This window comes from Chrysemys picta, chromosome 1 (genome assembly GCF_011386835.1).
Source record: "Chrysemys picta bellii isolate R12L10 chromosome 1, ASM1138683v2, whole genome shotgun sequence".
Taxonomy (NCBI): Eukaryota; Metazoa; Chordata; order Testudines; family Emydidae; genus Chrysemys; species Chrysemys picta.
This window is the reverse complement of record NC_088791.1, coordinates 208,366,437-208,388,703: the sequence shown is the minus strand read 5'-3', so window position 1 is coordinate 208,388,703 and position 22,267 is coordinate 208,366,437. Positions and strand designations below refer to the sequence as shown.

At 42.2% G+C, this 22,267-nt stretch overlaps 1 protein-coding gene across 31 annotated transcripts in view; it reads right to left on the bottom strand.

Moving 5' to 3' along the window:
• Positions 1-22,267, bottom strand: part of DMD (dystrophin) — a 2,010,563-nt gene that overhangs the window by 325,846 nt on the left and 1,662,450 nt on the right. Inside the window, exon 1 of one of the 31 annotated variants that reach the window (XM_065590943.1) lies at positions 997-1,346. The exons of the other annotated variants lie outside the window; for them this stretch is intronic. Within the exon in view, the coding sequence (XP_065447015.1) occupies positions 997-1,035 (39 nt within the window). The 5' untranslated portion in view covers positions 1,036-1,346. Of the gene's footprint in view, positions 1-996; positions 1,347-22,267 lie in introns of those variants that run through there. 31 annotated transcript variants of the gene reach the window in all.

Genomic DNA, 22,267 nt, shown 5'->3' with positions numbered 1-22,267 from the left:
ATTATAAAAAGTGGAACACACTTGATCAACCTCATTAACATCCCAAATCACTTCAATAAATTCAATTAAACTAATCTAAGTCAGAGGGAGTGGTTGGCAAGGCAGTCACTGGAATTCAGTCCCTCCCCAGGTTGCTAATAGCCTGAATTCATTAGCCTTCAGGGTGCACTGTAAGGCCCACATTTTCTCCTTTCTCATGAGGTAATTAGTGTGGTGATACGGCGCTCTAGAGATGGTGTATGGCTTAATTTATTTCTATTATATTTTTTTCCCCTGGGTCATTCCATCTTATCTGAAGAAAATGATGAATTTGTTAGAGTATCGTTAACATATTGTCAAGCACTGAATAGGTGACTTTATCTTAGTTTAATAAAAAACCAATAAATAAAATCCAATAAATAAATAAAATCATACAAAAATCCACAACACAATTGTAACAATGAAGATCTACTTATTCATTTAGGGTTTGATCCAAAGGGAGCCTTGCCATTGACCTCTGTGGGGTAGGGTCAGGCCTTTAGTAGTCTATTTAATAAGACACAATTACAACAGTATTAATATTTTGTTGGGGAAATGGTTGTTTTACTATGTGTCTATCTAAATGTACACCTTGATCAAAACCAAACGTAATGTTAGGTTGAGCCCACTGCAAGGCACAGGAACTCCTAGGGATCAAATGTATCCTTCAGCACTTTATATTTACAGAATACTCAGCCCTCAGCACTGAGATATTTTTACTTTGTGATGTGACTGAGTCAAATATTTGCCAACAGTAACTTTTAGTTTATGGCCTGCAGTGTAGCAGTGATGGATAATTGACAGAGTTCTTTTTTGAAAAATGAAATCAGTGGGAGCTGCAGTGCTTAGCACCTCAGAAAATCAGGGCACTTCTAGTCAAGTGCCTAAATATTTGGAAGAAAAATATTACACACACACCTTTCTGAAACTATTAGAGCACTATAATTTAATGTAGGTTTCAGATGACAGACTACTTACTGTACAGATGTTGCACTTGTTTGCTCCAGTCCCAATCATTCCAGTGAAAGTCTAGCTCCATTGTATCTCTATCTTCTGTCAGTATACTAACCCCCTCAACCTCTTGGCAAATTTTTCAAAAAATAATTATGCTGCTACTTCCAGTGCTTCTAATTCCTTTCCCCACTCTTGCCAGAGATGAAAGAGTAGCAGCTCAAAGGCAGCATCGTTCTCAGTAGGAACATTTGCTTCCACTCAGTTACTCAGCCAAGGTCTCACTGCCTGTTTTCATTTCCATGCAAAGTCCTGCAGGATAATTTGGAGAGCAGCTACCTCTATTAGTTCCACGCACATCCCACTGCTTCCAATTAGTACTGATTTTCTCTTACAAGAAGCAGCCAGAAAGGCTGAACTGCACAACTTCCTCAAAGCCGGGGGAGGAAAACTTGGGGAAAAAGAATGGGAAAGTTTCCTCTTTCTGTCTTTATGAGCTATAAAATACATCTGAGGCTTATTTATTACAAATCATTGCTCTTAGGGAGGACAGTGATTTTTATGTGTGGATGGATATGTTGGTGTTGTGGGATTAGTTTGAAGTTTGTACACACCAAAGATGTTAAAATAAAATTGTTCATATTTTATCACATTAGTATTTCAAACCATCTCTTTTTATACTTATCAAATAAACAAAGGGTGGGCAATCCCCTTCCAGATTAAAAAGGAAAATTTACATGTTAAAAACACAAAATTAAAGCATAGACTTTTTTTTACAGTAGAAAAGCATTCCTCTTCTTTTCTCCACTGATCACTTTAGTTCTTTCTGCCACAAATCTCTGCTGTAACCTTGTTTTTATAAATTCTGATGTGTCACTCTTTTGTTGGCAACATGTTTGATGCCTGGAGACAATCTGTACATTAGTTTCACAACATGATGTTCTATTAATTAAAACATGATAAACTGTTATTAAAACTCTAAAGAGAACAACATGAGAACAGAAACTAGATGCCTCATACATAATACATTCAGAAATACTGATATGTGGATAGAAAAAAGCTTTTAAGGGTTCTAGAATGGTTTTTTTAAGTTTTTTTTTTTTTAAACATGATGGAATTTTCTACTAGCAGTGTCTTCTATTTCAACTATTATTGCTAATTGAAATTCAAAAGCTATGCTAAAGTTACATTTAAATACCTTTTTTAAGAGCAGATTAAATAAGTGGGAATGATATAGGGATGAGTGCTGCAAAATGAAAAGGAGAACATTTGAAGCAGGCTGAAATTTTTCAGATGAAACTTTTTTAGCAGATTCGAGTGGACCAAAACATTTTACAAATTTGCGTTGAATTTGCCAAAAATTTTTTGGTCAGACCAAAACAACCAATCAAACAAACAAAAATAATCAAAATGAAACATTTTGATATTTCAATTTATAATGATTTTTTGTTTAGAATGTTATTGCAATTTTATTTATTTATTTTTTTTAAAAACCTTGAAAATGAAATTAAACATTTCACTTTAGGTTGAAATAAATGTTTCATTTTTGACAAACAAAATATTCATTTGGCCCAAAATAACATTTTTTTTTTTTTGGTTTGCCAAAATATTCTAAAATATTTTGTTTAGGGTTGACCAGAATTTTTTTTTTGTGTGTGTGTGGTAGTAGCAAACACAAAATTCAGTTATATGCCCAGCTCTAGGCACACTTAACGTAAGTTTTTGTATATGGCCATACACTATATATGGGTCCAATGTTCTCCTAAGCAAACTGATTCTCTGGAAAACCCAAATATAGAAATGGAAACTGTGAAAACCAGATTCACTGATATTCTTTCTTAACCCCACACGTGTGGATGCCTTTAGGTCCCCACAAATTCAGAGGACCCAACAGAGAAGTCTGCATGCCTCTTGTTTCTGCTTTGTTACACAACTTCCAATTCCTCTGCTGCTTCCCTCTCTTAGGCCTGGTCTACACTAGGAGGTTATGTCGAATTTAGCAGCGTTAAATCTAATTAACCCTGCACCCGTACACACAACGAAGCTATTTAGTTCGACATAGAGGTCTCTTAAATTCGATTTCTGTACTCCTCCCCAACGAGGGGAGTAGCGCTAAATTCGACATGGCCATGTCGAATTAGGGTAGGTGTGGATGGAAATCGACGCTAATAGCTCCGGGAGCTATCCCACAGTGCACCACTCTGTTGACACTCTGGACAGCAGTCTGAGCTCGGATGCTCTGGCCAGCCACACAGGAAAAGCCCTGGGAAAATTTGAATTCCTTTTCCTGTCTGGCCAGTTTGAATCTCATTTCCTGTTTGGACATCGTGGTGAGCTCAGCAGCACTGGCAACGATGCAGAGTTCTCCAGCAGAGGTGACCATGCAATCTCAGAATAGAAAGAGGGCCCCAGCATGGACTGATCGGGAAGTCTTGGATCTGATCGCTGTGTGGGGCGATGAGACCGTGCTTTCGGAGCTGCGATCGAAAAGACGGAATGCAAAAATCTACGAGAAGATCTCAAAAGCCATGACAGAGAGAGGATACAGCCGGGATGCAACGCAGTGCCGCGTGAAAATCAAGGAGCTGAGACAAGCGTACCAGAAGACCAAAGAGTCAAACGGACGCTCCGGATCCCAGCCCCAGACATGCCGTTTCTACAAGGCCCTGCATTCCATTCTAGGTGCGGCTGCCACCACTACCCCACCACTGACCATGGACTCTGAGGATGGAATATTGCCGACGGCCGCTTCCTCGGAGATGTTAGTGGATGGGGAAGATAAGGAAGGTGAGGAGGAGGATGAGGCAGTCGACAGCGCTTATAACGCTGATTTCCCAGACAGCCAGGATCTCTTCATCACCCTCACAGAGATCCCCTACCAACCGTCCCCAGGCGTTAACCCGGACCCTGAATCAGGGGAAGGATCAGTCGGTAAGTGTTTTAAACATGTAAACATTTATTTTGAACAGAACAGGAATATTATCAATGGGTTTTTCACGATTTGTTTGCCCTAGGCGCTTATCGTTTTAGTCCTTGGCAGTGCAACTACTGCAAAAGAATCTAACAATGTCCAGTTTATCATGATTAGTTTGCCCTAGACGCTCTACCTTTTAGTCCTTGCCAGTGCAGCTACTGGAAAATAAGGTCTTTATGTACAGGGATAAAGCTGAAATCCTCATGGGACATCTCCATGAAGCTCTCCTGGAGGTAATTGGAAAGCCTTTGCATGAGGTTCCTGGGGAGTGCGGCCTTATTGTGTCCTCTGTAGTAGGAAACTTTTCCTTGCCAGGCTATCATCAAGTACTCTGGGATCATTTCCTTGCAGAGCATGGCGGCATACGGCCCTGGTTTTTGCTGGCTTTCACGCAGCATGCGTTCTTTCTCGGTCTCTGAAATTCTCAACAGAGTGATGTCGCTCATGGTGACCTGCTTAGAATTAGGGGAATGTTACTATTAGGACTGCTTGCCTGTTCCTTTACAGAACTCTCACCGGCGGTTTACAGCCATGAGGTGGGAGAGGGGCATTATACAGGGATCTTTCCCCGGGACAGCCGCGAGGGGGTGGGAAAGGGGCAGAGTTTATGCTTGCCGGATTGCTGGCAGCAGGAACTGGCCAACGATAGGAGCATTGCTTTGAACGTGAAAGGAGGGCACAGCTATAATTTAAGTTTTAAGCAGCCAAAAGTCTATGGCTTACCATGTCAGCCTGCTACCCGAATTCTGCTGTCCTGCCCCGGTTGTCTGATCTCCACTGCAAGACCCCAGGCACTGAATGCGAAGGCCGAAAATTCGACCTTGTCCTGAGTGCGCATGTGATAGGTGCTGTGCACGGTCTTGTTCACAGAGAAAGACTATGTTCATTGTTCACAAAACATTATCTTTGTGAGGAATTCACTCCCTTTTTCCCATCCCACAGCTGCGAATGTCTCCCGACCTACCCTGCCATCCCCCTCGCAGAGGCTGGTGCAGATTAGGCGGAGAAAGAAAAGGACACGGGACGACATGTTCTCAGAACTTATGGGCTGCTCCTGAGCCGAGTCGGCACAGCAGACCCAGTGGAGGGAGAACATGTCGCAATACCAGCGAGCACACAGCAAACAGGAGGAGAGGTGGCGGCAGGAAGACCAGCAGGCGACTCAAACGCTGCTTGGACTAATGAGGGAGCAAACGGACACGCTCTGGCGCCTTGTGGATGTTCTGCAGGACCGGAGGCAGGAGGACAGAGCACCGCTGCAGTCTATCTCTAACCCCCCTCGCCCAAAGTCCCAAGAAGGAGGGGCGGCAGGTGCCGTGAAAACTGTCACTCCACCCCTGCAGACTACTCAAGTACCAGAAGGCTCTCATTCCCAAAAATTTGATAAGTCCTTTCCTTCCCGCTTCACCCAAGCCCCCGTCCCAGTTTCATCCCCTAAGTGTGTAGTTGTTAATAAAAGATACGTTTCTGTTAATTACTGTATCCATCATGTTCTTTTAGGGGAGACTCTGTTTGAAGTGGGGGAAGGGGGTTGGTAATTGGAGAGGCCAGTCACCTTTACCAGGGTACAGACACGGGGGCAGGTTCAGCAGAAGATCACACACACATTGCAGTCACTAGGCACCCTGGTCAGTCTGGGAGGTGGTTTTCATGTTCGGGGGGGGGGGGGGGGGAGGGGAGGATGTGACTTTGTGGCGGGGGAGGGCAGATAGAGATCTTATGCAGCGCTCCTTGTCCTGGATCAGAGAGCCACGCAGCAGGGGATCTGTAACCGTCCTCCCCCGCCACAAAGTCACATAGCCCCCACACACAGAGTCCCGAAAAGGAGGGGTGGCAGGCTCCATTGAAACAACCAGTCCTACACTGCGGACCTCTCTAGGAGCAGGAGCCTGTCATTCCTCGAGTTTAGAAGTGTTCTTTCCATCGGTATGCCCGCTACCCACCACAGTCTGCGTCCCACTTTCAACACTTTACCGTGAAATGTGTAATAAAGAAAATGGTGTTCATTAACAAAGTTCCATGTCTTTTATTTTTAAACGTGTGTTGGAAGGGGAGGGGACGGGGGGGACGGGGTATGTAGCTGTAGAGGATAGTCAACAGTAAGTGTGTAAAGAAACGGGGGCAGGTTCAGCTTCTCTTTAAACAAACTTAATAGTCACAGGTTACCCTGCTCACTGAGGAACTTAGCTTTCAAAGCCTCCCGGATGCACAGCGCGTTCCGCTGGGCTCTTCTAATCACACGGCTGTCTGGCTGGGCGTAATCAGCAGCCAGGCTATTCGCCTCAACCTCCCACCCCGCCATAAAGGTCTCCCCCTTGCTCTCTCAGAGATTGTGGAGCACACAGCAAGCTGCAATAACAATGGGGATATTGGTTTCGCTGAGATCACAGCGAGTCAGTAAGCTTCTCCATCTCCCCTTGAGATGTCCAAAAGCACAATCCACCACCATTCTGCACTTGCTCAGACAGTAGTTGAAGAGTTCTTTTTCACTGTCCAGGGCACCTGTATAGGGCTTCATGATCCAGGGCATTAGCGGGTAGGCTGGGTCCCCGAGGATCACTATAGGCATCTCCACATTCCCAACAGTTATTTTCTGGTCCGGGAAGTAAATACCTTCCTGCAGCCGTCTAAACAGACCAGAGTTCCTGAAAACATGAGCGTCATGAACCTTGCCCGGCCATCCGACGTTGATGTTGGTAAAACGTCCCCTATGGTCCACCAGTGCTTGCAGCACCATTGAAAAGTAGCCCTTTCGGTTAATGTACTGGCTGGCCTGGTGGTCCGGTCCCAGGATAGGGATGTGAGTTCCATCTATAGCCCCACCGCAGTTTGGGAATCCCATCGCGGCGAAGCCATCTATGATGACCTGGACGTTTCCAAGGGTCACTACCTTTGACAGCAGTACATCAACGATTGCCTGGGATAGGAGGTCCAACCTCATCAAGAGAGTTCGTGGAGGGAACATTGACATGCACAGCAGGTAAGGGTACCTGGCTTTGCCCTCTCTGACCTTGCGTATTAGTGGGATCGATGGGAGTGCATATATAAGTGTCTTGTCCCATCAAATCAGGAAAGCGTCTCCCAGAGAGCAGGGGTTGAGCCCTGCTCTGTAGCAAAAGAGAGGGTATTTGCGGTCCTGTGTTGTGGCAAATAGGTCGATAGATGGGAATCCCCATAGGTCGAATATTTGTTGTACGCCCCTCAAATTCAGTTCTCATTTGTGTTCCTGTGAAAATTGCCTTCTTAGTGTATCAGCCATAGTATTCTGATATCCGGGTAGGTATGAAGTGGAGATGTTGATGTGGTTCTGGATACACCAGTTCCATAGTTTCATTGCTTCCACGCATAAGGAACATGATCCAGCCCTGCCTTGTCTGTTGATGTAAAACATGCATGTGATATTGTCTGTCATTATTTGGATTTGTGCCTTAAGAGTGGTAGGAAGTGAATGCAGGCTTTTTGCACTGCCCTGAGCTCTAGAAGGATTATGTGCAGGTGTGATTCCGACATTGACCGCCTTCCTTGTATCGTGTGGTGGTCTAGGTGTGCTCCCTAGCCCAGTAGGAAAGCATCTGTAGTTATCATGATGGAGGGAAGTCTGTGGTGGAAGGGGACACCTATGCAGATATTCTGTCTTTGTCCATCATTGTAATGACATTAGTACAGCAGTGGGTCGTGTTACCATCATGCTGAGTCTGTGTTTGGTGGGTCTGTATATGGAGCTCATCCAGCCCTGGAGGGACCTCATGTGTAGTCTGGCTTATTTCACCACAAATGTGGTGGTGGCCATGTGACCTAGTAGTTGTAAGCATTTTTGTGACTGGATTCTTGGGCAGATCAACACAGTTTCTATGAGGGGTTTGATGGCCAGGAATCTGGTGTGAGGTAGCAAGGCTCTGGCCTGAGTTGAGTCTAGATAGGTCCCGATGAACTTCAGTTGTTGTGTGAGTATCAAAGTGGATATTTGAAAATTTATTTGCAGCCCTAGTCTCTGGAAGAGGTTGATGGTAAGTCTTGTGATTGTTTCTGTCTCCTTGTATGAATGACCCTTGATGAGGCAGTTGTCCAGGTATGGGAAAAATATGATCCCTTGTTTGCGTAGATGAGCTGCGATTACTACCAGGGTTTTGGAGAATACCCTCAGTGCAGTGAAGAGACCGAATGGGAGCATTCTGTACTGGAAATGTTCTTGTCCTACTATGAATCAGAGGAATCGTCTGTTTGCTGGATGTATTGAGATGTGAACATATGCGTCTTGTAGGTCGAGGGCTGAGAACCAGTCCCCCTGTTCCAGCGCTAGGATTATTGTGCCCAATGTGACCATCCTGAATTTTTGGGAGCATATGAATTTGTTGAGCCTTCATAGGTCTAGTATCGGTCGCCATCCGCTGCTTTTCTTCTGGGTTAGGAAATAGTGGAAATAGAATCTCTTCCCTCCGTATTGTGTTGGCACTGTTTCTACTGCACCTAGCTGAAGAAGATTATTTAATTCAATTCGTAGCAGGTGCTCGTGAGAAGGGTCACTGAAGAGGAGAGGGGAAGGGAGTAGGGTAGGTGGGCAGGAAGTTAAAGGGATGGAGTAGCCCGAATATACTATCTCCAGAACCCAGCGGTCTTGTGTGATTTGCTGCCAGGCATGGTAGAAATGACGTAGGTGGTGGCCAAATGGGCAGGTGAGTGCTGGTGTTAGGGGGTGGTTGCTCAGACCCTTGACCAATCCTTCAAAATTGTGGTTTGTTTTCAGATGGTTGGGATGCTGACTGGTCTGTTTGGTTCTGTCTGCGCCTGGGTAGTCTATTGTGGTTTCTTTCCGCCTCATAAGGTCTGGATTGCAAGTGGTTGTATTGTGGTGCCCTGGGTCTCTGGTATGGATGGTATCACTTTCTTTTTGGGGGCGGAGTGTATATGCTCAGGGTATGCAGGGTAGCTCGTGAGTCCTTCATTGTGTGCAGGACTTCGTCTGTTTTTGCTGAAAATAATTTGTCCTTGTCAAAGGGCAGGTCTTCTATCTTTAATTGGAGCTCCTTCGGGATGCCAGATGATGATAGCCATGAGGCTCTGCGCATGACCACTGCGGTAGCCGTAGTTCGAGCTGCCATATTGGCCTTGTCCAGGGAAGCCTGTAGGGCCATTCTGGAGACCAGGTGCCCCTCGATCAGGACCAATTTGAATTGGTCTCTCCTGTCCTCTGGTATATCTGTGGTGAATTAGAAAAGTTTGCCATAGATCGTACTTGGCAAGGAGTGCACTATAGTTGGCTATTCTGAATTGTAGTTTGGATGATGTATATACCTTGCGGCCTAGGAGGTTTAAGCGCTTGTGGTCCTTATCTTGCAGTGTGGATTGGTATTGAGGTTGTTTTTCCCTGCGGCTTGCTGCTTCCACCACCAGGGAATTGGGTTATGGGTAGGCAAATAGGAAGTCCATGCCCTGGGCTGGGATGTAATATTTGCGATCTGCCCTCTTGCATGTTGGTGGAGCAGTAGCCAGGGTCTGCCATATATTTTCAGCAGGTTCTAAAATGCCATCATTTATAGGGCCACAATTTTTGATGCCAAAGAGGGTTGCAAAATTTTCAAGAGCTTGTATTGATTCTCTTGAACCTCCTCTAATGGAATTTCCTGACTGACTGCTATTCATTTGAACAGCTCCTGACACTATTTGAAATCGTCAGACCAGAGTGCACACAGGTGGCATGATGGCTTCATCTGGAGACAAGGACGAGTTGTATTCCGGGGATAGCATCTCAGGTATGGCCTCTTCCTCAGGCTCCTCCAGTGGGTCCACTGCATCCATGGATGTAGGGTGCACTGGGGATACTGGTTAGGATCGAAGTTGTGCCCTGGGTGGTGATGAAGTGCAGGTGTGGTGAGCCATATAAGCTGCCCAGGGGTCCCATAGTGGTCATTGCATTGGATATGGCATGTGGGGGCCCATCCATGGGGGGCCATACCGTGGCCATTGGGGTTGTTCTTTGTATTGTAAAGCCCCAGTGGTGTGTTTTATGGGGGTGTAAGAGAATCTGGTGGTGAGAACAGTTGCTACTCTTGGTCCTGGTCCTCATTATCGCTATCAGTAAACACTGAATATGCCGGGGGTGAAGTTGGTTGGGTTAAAAGAGAACTCACGGTGCCGAGTGAAGGTGATTCTGGCACCGGCAACACAGAGATGTCTTTCTACGTTAAGAATTGTTGCAGTGCTGGCAGGTGTGGCACTGACACGTTGTGATCAATTCTGATGGTTTAGGCATCTTGTATTTAGCAGGTGCCGGTGGCCCCATTGTGGTGCCATCTGCCAGTGCCAGGAGATTTGTTGGTGCCGGTGGCGGTACTGAGGGTTGTGTTGGCACCAGAGGTAGTTGAGTGGCGGACACCGGTTCCAACGAGAGTGTCGGTACCGTCAGCGTGGAGGAGACATGGGTAGTTTGATGTCTCAACTTGTTCATCTTATGGGTGGTGCTCCTGGTGCTGGAGGTGCGGGGAGAGTCGTAGATGCTGTCTCTCAAGACCGTCAGCACTGCTGATAGCAACCTCGCAGGGGATCGCTTCTTTTTAGTTGGTTCCCTGTGTGTGGAGCTCGAGGCTCGCTTCCTCTTCTCCTGAGAGGGTGGCGCTGTGCTCTTGGTTGGTTCCGAGAGGGATGGAGAGCACTTAGGAGAAGGTTTAGATACATCCTTCTCCGATCCATACGGGAGCAATTTCTCCATAAGGATCATTTTCAGGTGCAGGTCTCGGTTGCAATTGGGCCTTTGCTTTTAGGTTGCTACAGTGGCACACTTTGCCAGAATGTGTGTCTCTCCGAGGCACCGCACACAGAGCGAGTGAGCACGGCATTGCCTCATTGCAGGACCCGCATTTTTTAAAACCAGGGGAGCCTGGCATGTTGAAGTAAAAGAGGGAGAGGTTGCGGTGGACCAAGAATACGTATCAAGGTTTTCGCTTTGCGGGGAGCTTGAAGAAAAATGGGGGATAAAAGTTTTTTTTTTTTTTTTTAACTACTAACTATTAACTAACTTATCTAAAGGGCAGGGTGGAACTGGGTTAATCGTATTTAATTTTCCTGTCAATAGGGGAAGAAGCTACAGCATTGCCCTGATCTCCGTCTTCAGCCGAGGACAGTTGAGAAGGAACTGAGGGAGTCGGGCCATGCGCGCTGCACAGACTCAAATGACGCCACAAGACAACAGCTGCGCTGACCAGGCACTTATACCGAAGATCTCTGATCAACAGCGCCGGGACGCACCATCACCTGGAGTGGAACACTCACAGGGACAGCACTCAAAGAAGAAAGTAAACTAACACTCAGCAGGGTAAAGAACTTGTCCAACATTGTCAAACAAATATTTTGTTCCTATTCACAGATTTACTTGTAAACTGTGATTACAGTATATATAGGGCTTGCTTCATCCCATGTGCATGGGAAAAGGGGTATCAATCTGCAATCCTTCTGCACCCACAGAGGCAACTATGCCCCAGGGAAATTCTGTCTCAAGAAGTCTTAGCCCCCACTTCCTATCCAGATGGTTCTAAGACTCCACCAGCTGTGGGCACCCTGGCGGAACAGGAGTTGATGGCAGCTTCTACCACTGTCTGCTCCTCACACTGGTAGCATTCAATAATAATATCTTATGTACTACTTTGCTAGAGCAGTAGATTACCTCCTCCAGGTGCATATTTTTGAGGTCTCTAGATAAGTTATTATTTAAAAACAAATGAATGTTTATTTCTTCATGTCATTCCAGAAGGAAAGCACTAATGGGCAGGGTTTTAATATCTTTATCGAGTCTCCATTTTCATTTCTGCAATTCCAGCATCTGTTGTTGCTGTTCATGTTAATATCACAGTGAAAACATCCAAAGCAGAATAGATACAAATATTATCAAAACTACCATATGAAACACATCCCAGAGTGTTATTGCTATCATGTGTATATCTGCTGTCTTGATTAACACACTATCCCTCATGGCCTGTGTGTACTGAAGAATGCATGACAACTGTATGGCACCATTACAGGGCTGAGGAATCAACCCGAAGTCAGTTGATCCCTGACACAAACTGATTATTGTGCTGCTGACAGAGATAATTAGCACAGGGATCAGCACCTGAAGCTATGGCCAACCTGAGTATAGACAAGCTGCTCTGACAGGATCCAAGCTGTTCTGTTGTGGGGAAAATCCCTCACCATTACAGATGCACTTTTAAGACTACATAATTGTCTTATGCTGGAGAAGTACAGTTATAACTGCATTTCGACAGAAGGGAAACACCCTTCTGACCACAGATATCCTAGCTCATTGATGTTTCTGGTGTTTAATGTCAGTGTTTAAAAGCAACCAGAACTTCTGTGCTCAGGACTGGGTTCTGTTATGCATGATGGTACACCAAAGAGGATTTTAATAAGTATTTAACAAGTAACTATTGGTGCAGAACTTCTACTAATACCACAAACTGAACATGTTTAAAAACTGAACAGAAGAAAATGTTTAGAGCAAATTATAGTAAACCACAACCATTTTAAGTGTGACAGTGGTTTGAGGTATTTCTGTCAAGGTCAAATCATCTGCTGTGCAACTAGAACTCAAAAGCATAATCAGATGAATGGTGTTTGTGAGTGTGGAGTTACCCAAGGATCTCAGAAGGAGATTCATACAGTAAAGGATATTATGTAGGGTCTATTGGGATTTTCTAGCTAAAATCCATACACTTTAATAGTACATTTTAGCTACAGTGACAAATACAAGAGAATAACATAATAGAACACATTTCAACGTGAGAGTAGAGTTGGTCAAAAATTTTCCATCTAAATGTTTGTTAGATGGAAAATGGCTTTTTGTCTCTAAGAAAATTTGCATGAAATTTTTCTATTTTTGTTTACAGTTTTCAGGTTTTCAATAAAAAATGAAAATCCAATTACCAGTTTTTTTGTTTGTATTGTTTTTGGCAACTGAAAAATTTAGGAGAATTAGTTTATTTGTTTTTTTTTTAATTATATAAAATTTCAAAGAAACATTTTTGCTGAATATTAAAAAATGCATTCTCTTTTGAATTTTTTTTGTTGGGGATAAAACTATGTCCTGACCATCTCTGCATAGGAGCTCTTATGTGGTTAGTGCTCCACTCACTCCTGACCAACTCTGTTTACCCTGCTGTTGGAAGGAATAATCTATGCAGGCATGTAGGACCAACTGGAGGATAAGCACACAATTAATGCTGCTTTTGTTTGTGTAAATCTCTTTAGGAAGAAAAGTGGTAGGTTGCCAGAATTTGGCCCTATATGAAGTCTTGTAAAAAGTAATGAAAGAAAGCAAGAAAGATGTTGGTACTGTTCTCAAGAAAGGATAAGGTACTGAAAGTGGCTGATATACTACTTTTTTACCTCAAAGATCATGCATGCTAGGAAAAGAAAAGGCTTCTCTAAGAAACATGCCATAACAGCTTTTAAAACCCAGAGTACGGCAACAGTTATTAAAGGAGGAAATCAAGCTAAAATCACAGACTGAATTTAAAAACCAATTTCCTTTGTGTCATATTAGCACATTGTCTACACTTGACCTTGCTGTAGCACTTGAGTGTAGACTCTCACCACAGCAATGGGAGGGGTTCTCCCATTGGTGCAGTCAATCCACCTCCCTGAGAGGCAGTAGGTAGGTGTTTACTGTCTACACTAGTGGTTAGATCGGCTTAGCTATGTCACTCGGGGGTGTGGATTTTTCATACTGTTGAGTGACATAGCTGGGTCGACCTAACTTTTGAGTGGAGACACTCACTACAGCGATGGGTGTACAAAACTTCTCAATGGAGATTATCAGAACAAAAACAACCAACCAACCAAAAAACAACCCCAATTTACTTCTTACCTTTTATCCCATTTACTTTTTTTTTTTAAACTTCCTTGATCATTGGATAACAAAATTAGGCTGGTCAGTTTCCCCTTCACTAACACAGTAATGTTGTAGTGGAGATTCCAATAACAAAATGCAATGCTTACATTTTGTTTTTAATTTAAAAAAAATCACAAAAACATAGGGGGTTTTCTTGGTAAAAAATTGCAACCTACATTTTGCAACTAAATTATAGGCATGCACCATTAAAAAGGAGAATAATTCAGCATGTTCAAGAAAAAATTAACAATGAAATGATAAATATAGACTCTTTGTTACATTAAATTTATTACAAGAAATCAGATCCTACCCTTTTTCTACAGTGATAGGAGTAATTTTGGGAGATCAATTTATTTAATCTGCAGATAACAAGACTCAAATGCTGGCTCAGATCACGAGTTAAAGTAAGTTATTGGTCATATCCATGTGTTTTATGCACATCCATCTACATAATCAAATGTGCACACAATTCAGTGGGACTTTTCATCTCTGTTCAAGAAGGGTCCCAGAGTCTCCAATGCCAGCTGTACTTCAAGTTAGCACTGAAGGACTCTGGAAGAGCTGGGGAAGCTTGACTATTGCCTGCCAATATTATGTTTAGCTCTAGTAAACACTCTGCAAGATATGCAAACAAATCAAAGCAAAGGTGTTGGGATTTTTTTAAGATAAAAAAATATATATTTAATTATGTAGGTACCAGTACATAGGTTTTCAGTGTGAATTTTTCAAACAGTGAATAAGAAAATCCTGCCATGACCTGAGAGTACATCTACACCGCATGCTTCTTTCGGCTGAGTGTAGAGTACATACGTCCCCTCCCTTCCCCCCCAGCATGGGCATAGCCAGTGAGGCATGGCTTAGGTGAGTACATTAAACACATACAGAAGGTTGTGGGCATGTATGGGAGTACATACCCTTCCATCATGCTCTCTACTTGCCTAAGCCCTGCCTCCCCATCTACACTGCTATTTTTAGCTGTATAGTGTCCTGCTGCCTCCCTACTGCTGGAGCCTTTCCCAGCCACAGGACAAGGACACCCAAGAGGGGAAAGACTCTGGGGATGCTGAAGGGAAAGGCACCCTGTTGTAAAGCCCTTCCCTGCTGCCTCCCTCCTGCCAGAGTCCTTCCTTGCCGCAGTCAAAAGCTCCTACAGTGGGGAGCTTCTGACGTTTTTCCTTGCTGTATCCCCCTGCCAGAGCCCTTCACTCACAAGTTTAGCTACACACCATAGGCTTTTCACTGTGTGTGTAGCTATACACTCCCTACATGCTGCCAGCCAGTGGTGTGTAGTGTAGGCATAGCCTAGACCTAGAGAGTTGAACAGAAAGGGAAAGAAGCAAAGTGGTGTTAGCTGCAATTACAGGGGAAGATAGCTAAACGTAGGCTGGTGCAAAACAGTTCTGGGTGAACTTTACTTCGTTTACAATCGGGAACAGACGTCACCTTTGATTAGTGATTATGGCTGATTGCAGAATGTATACTTGGGAGTTGGACATGCTGTCTAAAAGGCAGAGCATATCCCTTGTCAGCAAGCGAGTATGTTAGTCAGCCCTCTTCCTAGCACTCTTGAGTGCTTTGGTATCAAACACTTCTGCATGAGCTGTTGTAGAAGTTCCATCTGCAATTTTCTCCCCACCAGTGAATACAATCTAGACCCAAATGTACAATACATCCTTGGTTTTGCTTACAAAATGCAATCTACTGCTGTTCAATAAAGGCTACTCTTCCAAATGCTTTATAAATTGTTCTAACAGGACACAACAATCAGTGTTCTTCAATACCATTCATAGAGGGGTTTTTTGGCCTAATGATCATCTCACACATAGTTCTAAAAATTAAACGTGTTTTTTGGAGATTTTGCAGGTATTTAAAAATATTAAGTTAATGATTCAAACTGATTTCTAAAATATCAAAGGCGTGTTGAGCTACTCTGTTGGCTCAGCTTTACTTTGTGATTTTTCTTACCCTAAGCATGCCAAGAGGTAACACATTTGATTAGCCAAGGGACACCAATGTGCATCCACTGATGTATATCACAAGGGCTTACATTCCAATATATGTAAAGCTTTGAAGTGAAAAAAACATCTGCGCAGCTGAATTTTTTTATGGAATTGCCCTGATTAGGTTTTGCACTACACAAAGTGTAATGTAAACCAGGGATAGATGGTATCCCTCCATTTTAATTTATTATGTATTTATTTCAGTATATAAAAAATGTACCCATCCTATGTATAATGCACATGCACAAGCTTTATAAAAACAATTCAGAAATGGAACTCAATGCCTTCAAAAACAAAAGACTCTCCTAAACTCACACAACACAAACCACAAAACCTTCCACCACCATTAACCAGCTAGCTAACTCTCCTAAACTTTTCTGGGCCGAGAGAATGGATGAGTCTGGCACTGTGACCTGAAGCTGAAGCTGTGAGGAATATCACACAGGAAGCAAGCGATTTCTGAAGGAACGAGCATCCAGCTCACGTAACGAGTTAGAGGTCAAAACCAAGCATACAGATTGCCTCTAAAGACAAACTAGGAGTTAGATCATTATTAGAAAAAATACATGATAATTATCGGTTATGTATGAGGATTATGAATCAAATTGCAAATTTAAAAGTATAATAAATATAGAACACTTTAAAAACCGGACTTTTCAAATTAGTTTTGGAGAGATGTGTGCACCATTTTTTATAAGCATTCACTGGTTAATGTTGTTGTTGTTAATCAGATACTTTCCTTGTCTTCCTTTATTTATAATTTTCTTAAAGAAGCCTGCACATAATATTTTCTTAGGCAATGTCTACACTACAGCACCATAGCTATATGAGCATAGCTGCCTAGATGGTGGAAGGGATTTTTTCATTACTGTAGGAACTCCACCTCCCTGAGTGAGGGCAGCTAGGTCAATGGAAGCATTCTTCTACTCACATAGCTGCATCTGCATCGGGGCATTAGGTCAGCATCGCTACAGTGCTCAGGAGTATGGATTTTTCATACCCTGAGCACCACAGCTGTGTCATCCTAAGATTTAAGAGTAGAGTAGGCCTTACTTAATGTCTATACTCTTCTAGCTGCCCATTTTATTTTTCCTGAGTTTTTAGTGGAACACTGGCTAGCTTGGTATGTTATTGCTCTTTTATACCAATGGTTTATATCACAGCATATTGTATTTCTTTCTCTCTACCCATAAGCACTGATGATGTCAGCATATAATTGCTGGCTTTTTCCTTCTTCCAGAGGAATGAATTTATTTACTGAAAGAGATCTAAACTCCAAAAGATATATTATCCAATTATACCACCACTATTCTTGACCTGACACTTGTGAATTCTAATCATTTTTCAGGAGAGAAAAACAAACAAAACAAACAATTCTTGCTCTAGATGCAGAACTTTCTTTCTTTCTCTCTCATTCCCACTCTTTTGCACCAATCATATTGCCCCTGTAGGAGCAGGATTTTATAATTGTACTATGAGAATTAATGTATGATTTGATTTCATCCTGCCAGCCACCCTTTTTGAATAGCAGAAAGGAATGACAGACCAGAACAATCCTTATGACTGATTATGGTCACCCTTTTGTTTTAGGATAAGTTATAATGTTTACTATGGTTTCCTATATGTATTACAAATTAGGCACTTTAGTTAAATATACATTTCTTTGTTTTAAGGTTTAGAAAGTAAGAGGCAGGATCTTGTATTGTGTCTATGTTAAGGAGATTAGAGGAACGTTGAGGGTCTGAAGCCCCGATGTGACTTGTTTTAGTTATAAGATTTAGCAAGGCTTGATTTACAATGTATTCTGCTGAATATAAAATACTACTGTCTGTATACCTTTGAAGGTTTCTGTAAGAGATTGTTTGTGTGACTGAGGAATGCATGCATCAGGAAAAGATAAGGTGTGAAAACCATCACAAATGTCCAGATGGTCAAGAAAAAGTGAGAGACTAGGAAAGACCAGGAGACAATCAGAAAACATCCATTGTATCCAATGCTAAACATGTTAGCAGCGTTGATGACCTCAGAGGTGAGGCAGGCACCCCCCAACAAGGCGAGACAACAAATAGGAGATAATGATGGGAAGCCCGACAATAACCATCAAATGATAACAGCAGAAAACCCCAAGATTAACACAATTTAAGGACAGGATGACATTGCAAAATGCATGGGAATGCATTTTGGGAATTTAATCAAATGGGAATTTACAACTATAAAGCTGGGGTGTTTTGCCAGGGAACACTGGGTTCAGTCCTGCAAAGCCTCGGAGCATCGGATTGCGACTGACAGAGCCCAGCTCCTCACTTGTGCTCAATCTAACTGGCCATTAGATTGACTCGAGCTACAACAGACTGGTAACTATAAACATCAACTGGCAGAAGTGTGTGTGTGTGTGCGCGTGCATGTGTGACTGAAAAGCATATGCTAACTGTTGTATTTTCAATAAATGCAGCATTTTTGCCTTCTCTATAAAAGATCCCATGTGCTTTGTATGAGCATAACACCCCAACTGCTATGAATACCATGCTCAAAGACAGCCACAACAGCATGTTTTGTAGGGACACCATTGATTCTGTGGAAGAAAAGTGGTGGACGCAGAGTAAAAACATTTGAGCTCTCAGCCAAGACATGAGCACTGGCAACCAGTGAGGGAAGCAGGAGGGTAGCCATCTGAAATTGGTGGCCCAGTATTCTCACTTGAAGCATAGGTAAAGCAAAAAAAGCCATTTTTCCAATTTTCTTATTGGAAAAGGAAATTTGATACATTCCTTAGTCCCAGCATTTGTCTATATGCCATTCAGAACTAATGGGAGCATTCTAATGTCTACAAGATTTAACTCTTTCATGTCTCAAAGGACTTCTTCCTGTTCTCAGTCTCTTTACTTATGCTTCGCTTCTGATCTCCATCTCCATCTCCCGCTTGATCCATGCTAAAAGCTAAGTGTGTTCCTTTTTTCTGTTCTCCAAACTCTTATTTCTCATTATTTTGTCAACATTGGTGTCTCTCTACCTGAATAACTAGACTGATACATTTTTCCTCGCCTTAAATGTTTCAGCAACATGCTTTGAAAAAATTCAAAAGGAGTCCAGCTGGAACGGCAGCAGCATCTCTGTCATAGGTGCTTATTTATTTATTATTATTTTGAAAGGATCAATGCCAAGAAAGAGGAAGAAATTGCAGATTGCATTGAACAGCATGAGAAACCAAGTACATATGGATTTTTGACAAGGAAATCAGCCAGAAATCCAGGGCCTATGAACATCACCAGCCAGCTACACAGTGTTCAGAAGGGCTTTGTAACTAATATATATATATATTTAGCCTTGAAGGTCAGGATAATTCATTTGAACAATTTGCTCAGGTGTAACATTTTTCAGTTCTTATTGGATAGACTGGCTGAAAGCTTCCTTATTAAAAGTTAGTTCCCATCAAACTTTCTCCATTTAAAAATCAGAATTAATTTACTCTAACAAGCAGTAGAATTGCTGCGGAGCTGTGAGAGATTAATCGGATTTTCAGCATAGAGTAAAATGAAGTTATGAGATATGGGAGCTGGTTAACATAACCTAAATACCAAAGGATTAATAGCTTCAGTAGTTTTGTGAATTCATTGTAAGATAGAAATCTACATTACAAATATCAAATAAAAATATTCATGGAATGATTATGGGAAAAGAATGATCATAATCAAATGCTGCAGCTATGCAAAGATTAGTATACCCCTAAGGAAAATGGTGATATGCAGACCAAGCCCATAACAAAATGATTTCATGGGGGGTTCCTAACTCATAAATGGGCATACTGCACAATGGTCGGAGGTATAATTAGGAATATGTCCTCTAAATCTGCTGCAACAGAAGGTAATTAATATCTATCTTGGGTGGGCTGAATAGTTAATTAATACAGTTCGATGTGATGGTGCAGAGCGATGTTGGCTGCTCCTCTCTACTACTCAGCAGGCTGTTCAAAAAGAAAATGCCAGAAAAGACCTTGAGCACCAGAGTAAATTTTGAAATGCCTCTGCCTAGACATGCACTGCCAATGCACATCAGGATACTTGCTTATATACAGATGACTTCATATTATTCAGAATCTGAAATTAATTATTACTTTATATATTTAGGATGAGTAGGGCAGGGGGTGATTTGCTGTTTGTTTATTTAATGAGGATAGTGCTCATAAATGGTGCTAGACTGACAAACTTGGAAAATGAAGTCCTGTAACTGTCCACAGAACAGGTTCAGCTTAGACTTACTTATGGCACAACTTCACTAGGGAATCGTAGTCTAGATGAAATTACTATAAGGTGGGTGCACAACTGATTCAGAGTTTTGATCAGTGTCAAACTGGGAGGGCCTATCTTGTGGGCTCCTGCAAGGGTCAGTCCTGGGTCTGGTACTATTCAATATTTTCATAAAAGACTTGGATAATGGAGTGGATAGTATGCTTATAAAATCTGTGGATGATATCAAGCTGGAAGGGGTTGCAAGCACTTTGGAAGATAGGATTAGAATACAAAACAGCCTTGACAAGTTAGAGAATTGGACATGTGCAAAGTACTTCACTTTGGAATGAAAAGTCAAAATGCACTGCTACAAAATGGGGAATAACTGGCTTGGTAGCAGTGTTGCTGAAAAGGATCTGGGAGTTATAGTGGATCACAAATTGAATGAGTCAACAATTTGATGCAATTACAAAAAAGTCTAATGTTATTCTGGGGTGTATTAACTGCAGTATCATATGTAAGGAGGTAATTATTGTGCTCTACTCGGCACTGGTGGGGCCTCAGTTGGAGCAGTATGTGCAGATCTTGGCACCACAGTTTAAGAAAGAAATGGATACATTCAAGAGAGTCCAGAGGAGAGCAACAAAAATGCTAAAAGGTTTAGGAAACCTTACCAAGGAAGAAAAGTTAAAAAAAAAAACTTGCTCATGTTTAGTCCCGAGAAAAGAAGTCTGAGTGTGGACCTGATAACAGTCTTCAAATGTGAAGCTCTGTTATAAAGAGGATTGTGATCAATTGTTTCCCATATTCACTGAAGGTAGAATTAGTAATAGGCTTAATTTGCAGCAAGGGAGATTTAGGTTAGATATTAGGAAAAAAACCTCACTATAAGGGTAGTTAAGTTATGGAATAAGCTTACAATGGAGGTTGTGGAATCTCATCATTGGAGGTTTTTAAGAACAGGTTGGACAAACACCTGTTAGGGATATTCTTGGTCCTGTCTCAGTGCAGGCACCTGGACTAGATGACCTCTTTAGGTCCCTTACAGCCCTTATGTTTCTATGATTCTCCAACCTACCGAAGCACTAGGCCTGAACTCTGAACTACATAGGGATAAGACAGGAAGGAAGGTCATTCTCCACATCCATTTGATTTAGCTCTCTGTTGTGACTGCAAAGAATAGTGTTAATTAATGCAACTGTAACGGGGATTTTGGTCACTGCCATTAGACAGATTCAACCTGCAGGTAAATCTGTGTACCTATTATCAATCCTCAGAGTCATCCAGTCCCTTGGTTACATTTGTGATATATTCCCCCTCAGTCATTAGATAAAATTATCTATGTTTTGCAACATTATGAGATTTTATATTGAATTTTATCAGGCATCATATTACCATACAAATTAAGGGCCTCAATCTTGGAAGTGCAGAGTATCTGCAATTTATCTTGGATTCATAGGTCTTTGACCCCAAATCAGTGGACATTGCAGTACTTAGCACCTATCAGGATCAGGCAGCTCTAAGTCTTTTTGATAGACCATTTACTCAGGAGCAGGTAACCAGCTCAGATTGCAATCCATATACAATGAATATTTAGAGATGAAAGTTCGAATCTTTAGCTCATGAGATGCTTCAGGCACAATTATTCTGCATGGTAGTTTGCCAGTCCAATAGAAAAATATGCCTGATTTATTGCATCAAACCCTAAGATGCAAAAAACACCAAAAGGGCTTAGATCAAGGAGCAATTAACTACTAACATTACATACATTTGCTAACAAAGCAAATAACCCCTATCAGTATGCAACAAATATTGTTTAACCATATGTTTTGCAATGTCTTGATGTTTCCCAGTGATTAAGAGCTTCAGTGGTATAGAAATGCTTTAGAATAAACACCCTATTATTCAATAATTGTTTGTGTTGTCCATGACTGCACTTTTTTAATTTATTAAGTTAAAACTATGAAATGCGATGTCCTGATTTATATGTAGTTGAATAATTAGACCTAAGAATAAAAAGAACACTGAATTCTGGATTGTGCATGTATAAATGAAGTGACTGAAAGGTTACATATAGGAGATAAAGAATGAGAACTAGGGATACTACATAAAAGAAAGTTGCTCAGGGAGGGCAGCTGTTAAATGTTATAGATTTTGGCTTGTTACTAGAGAGAAGTGAATATACATGGCAGCTGTAGGATTCTGGCAATAGTATATC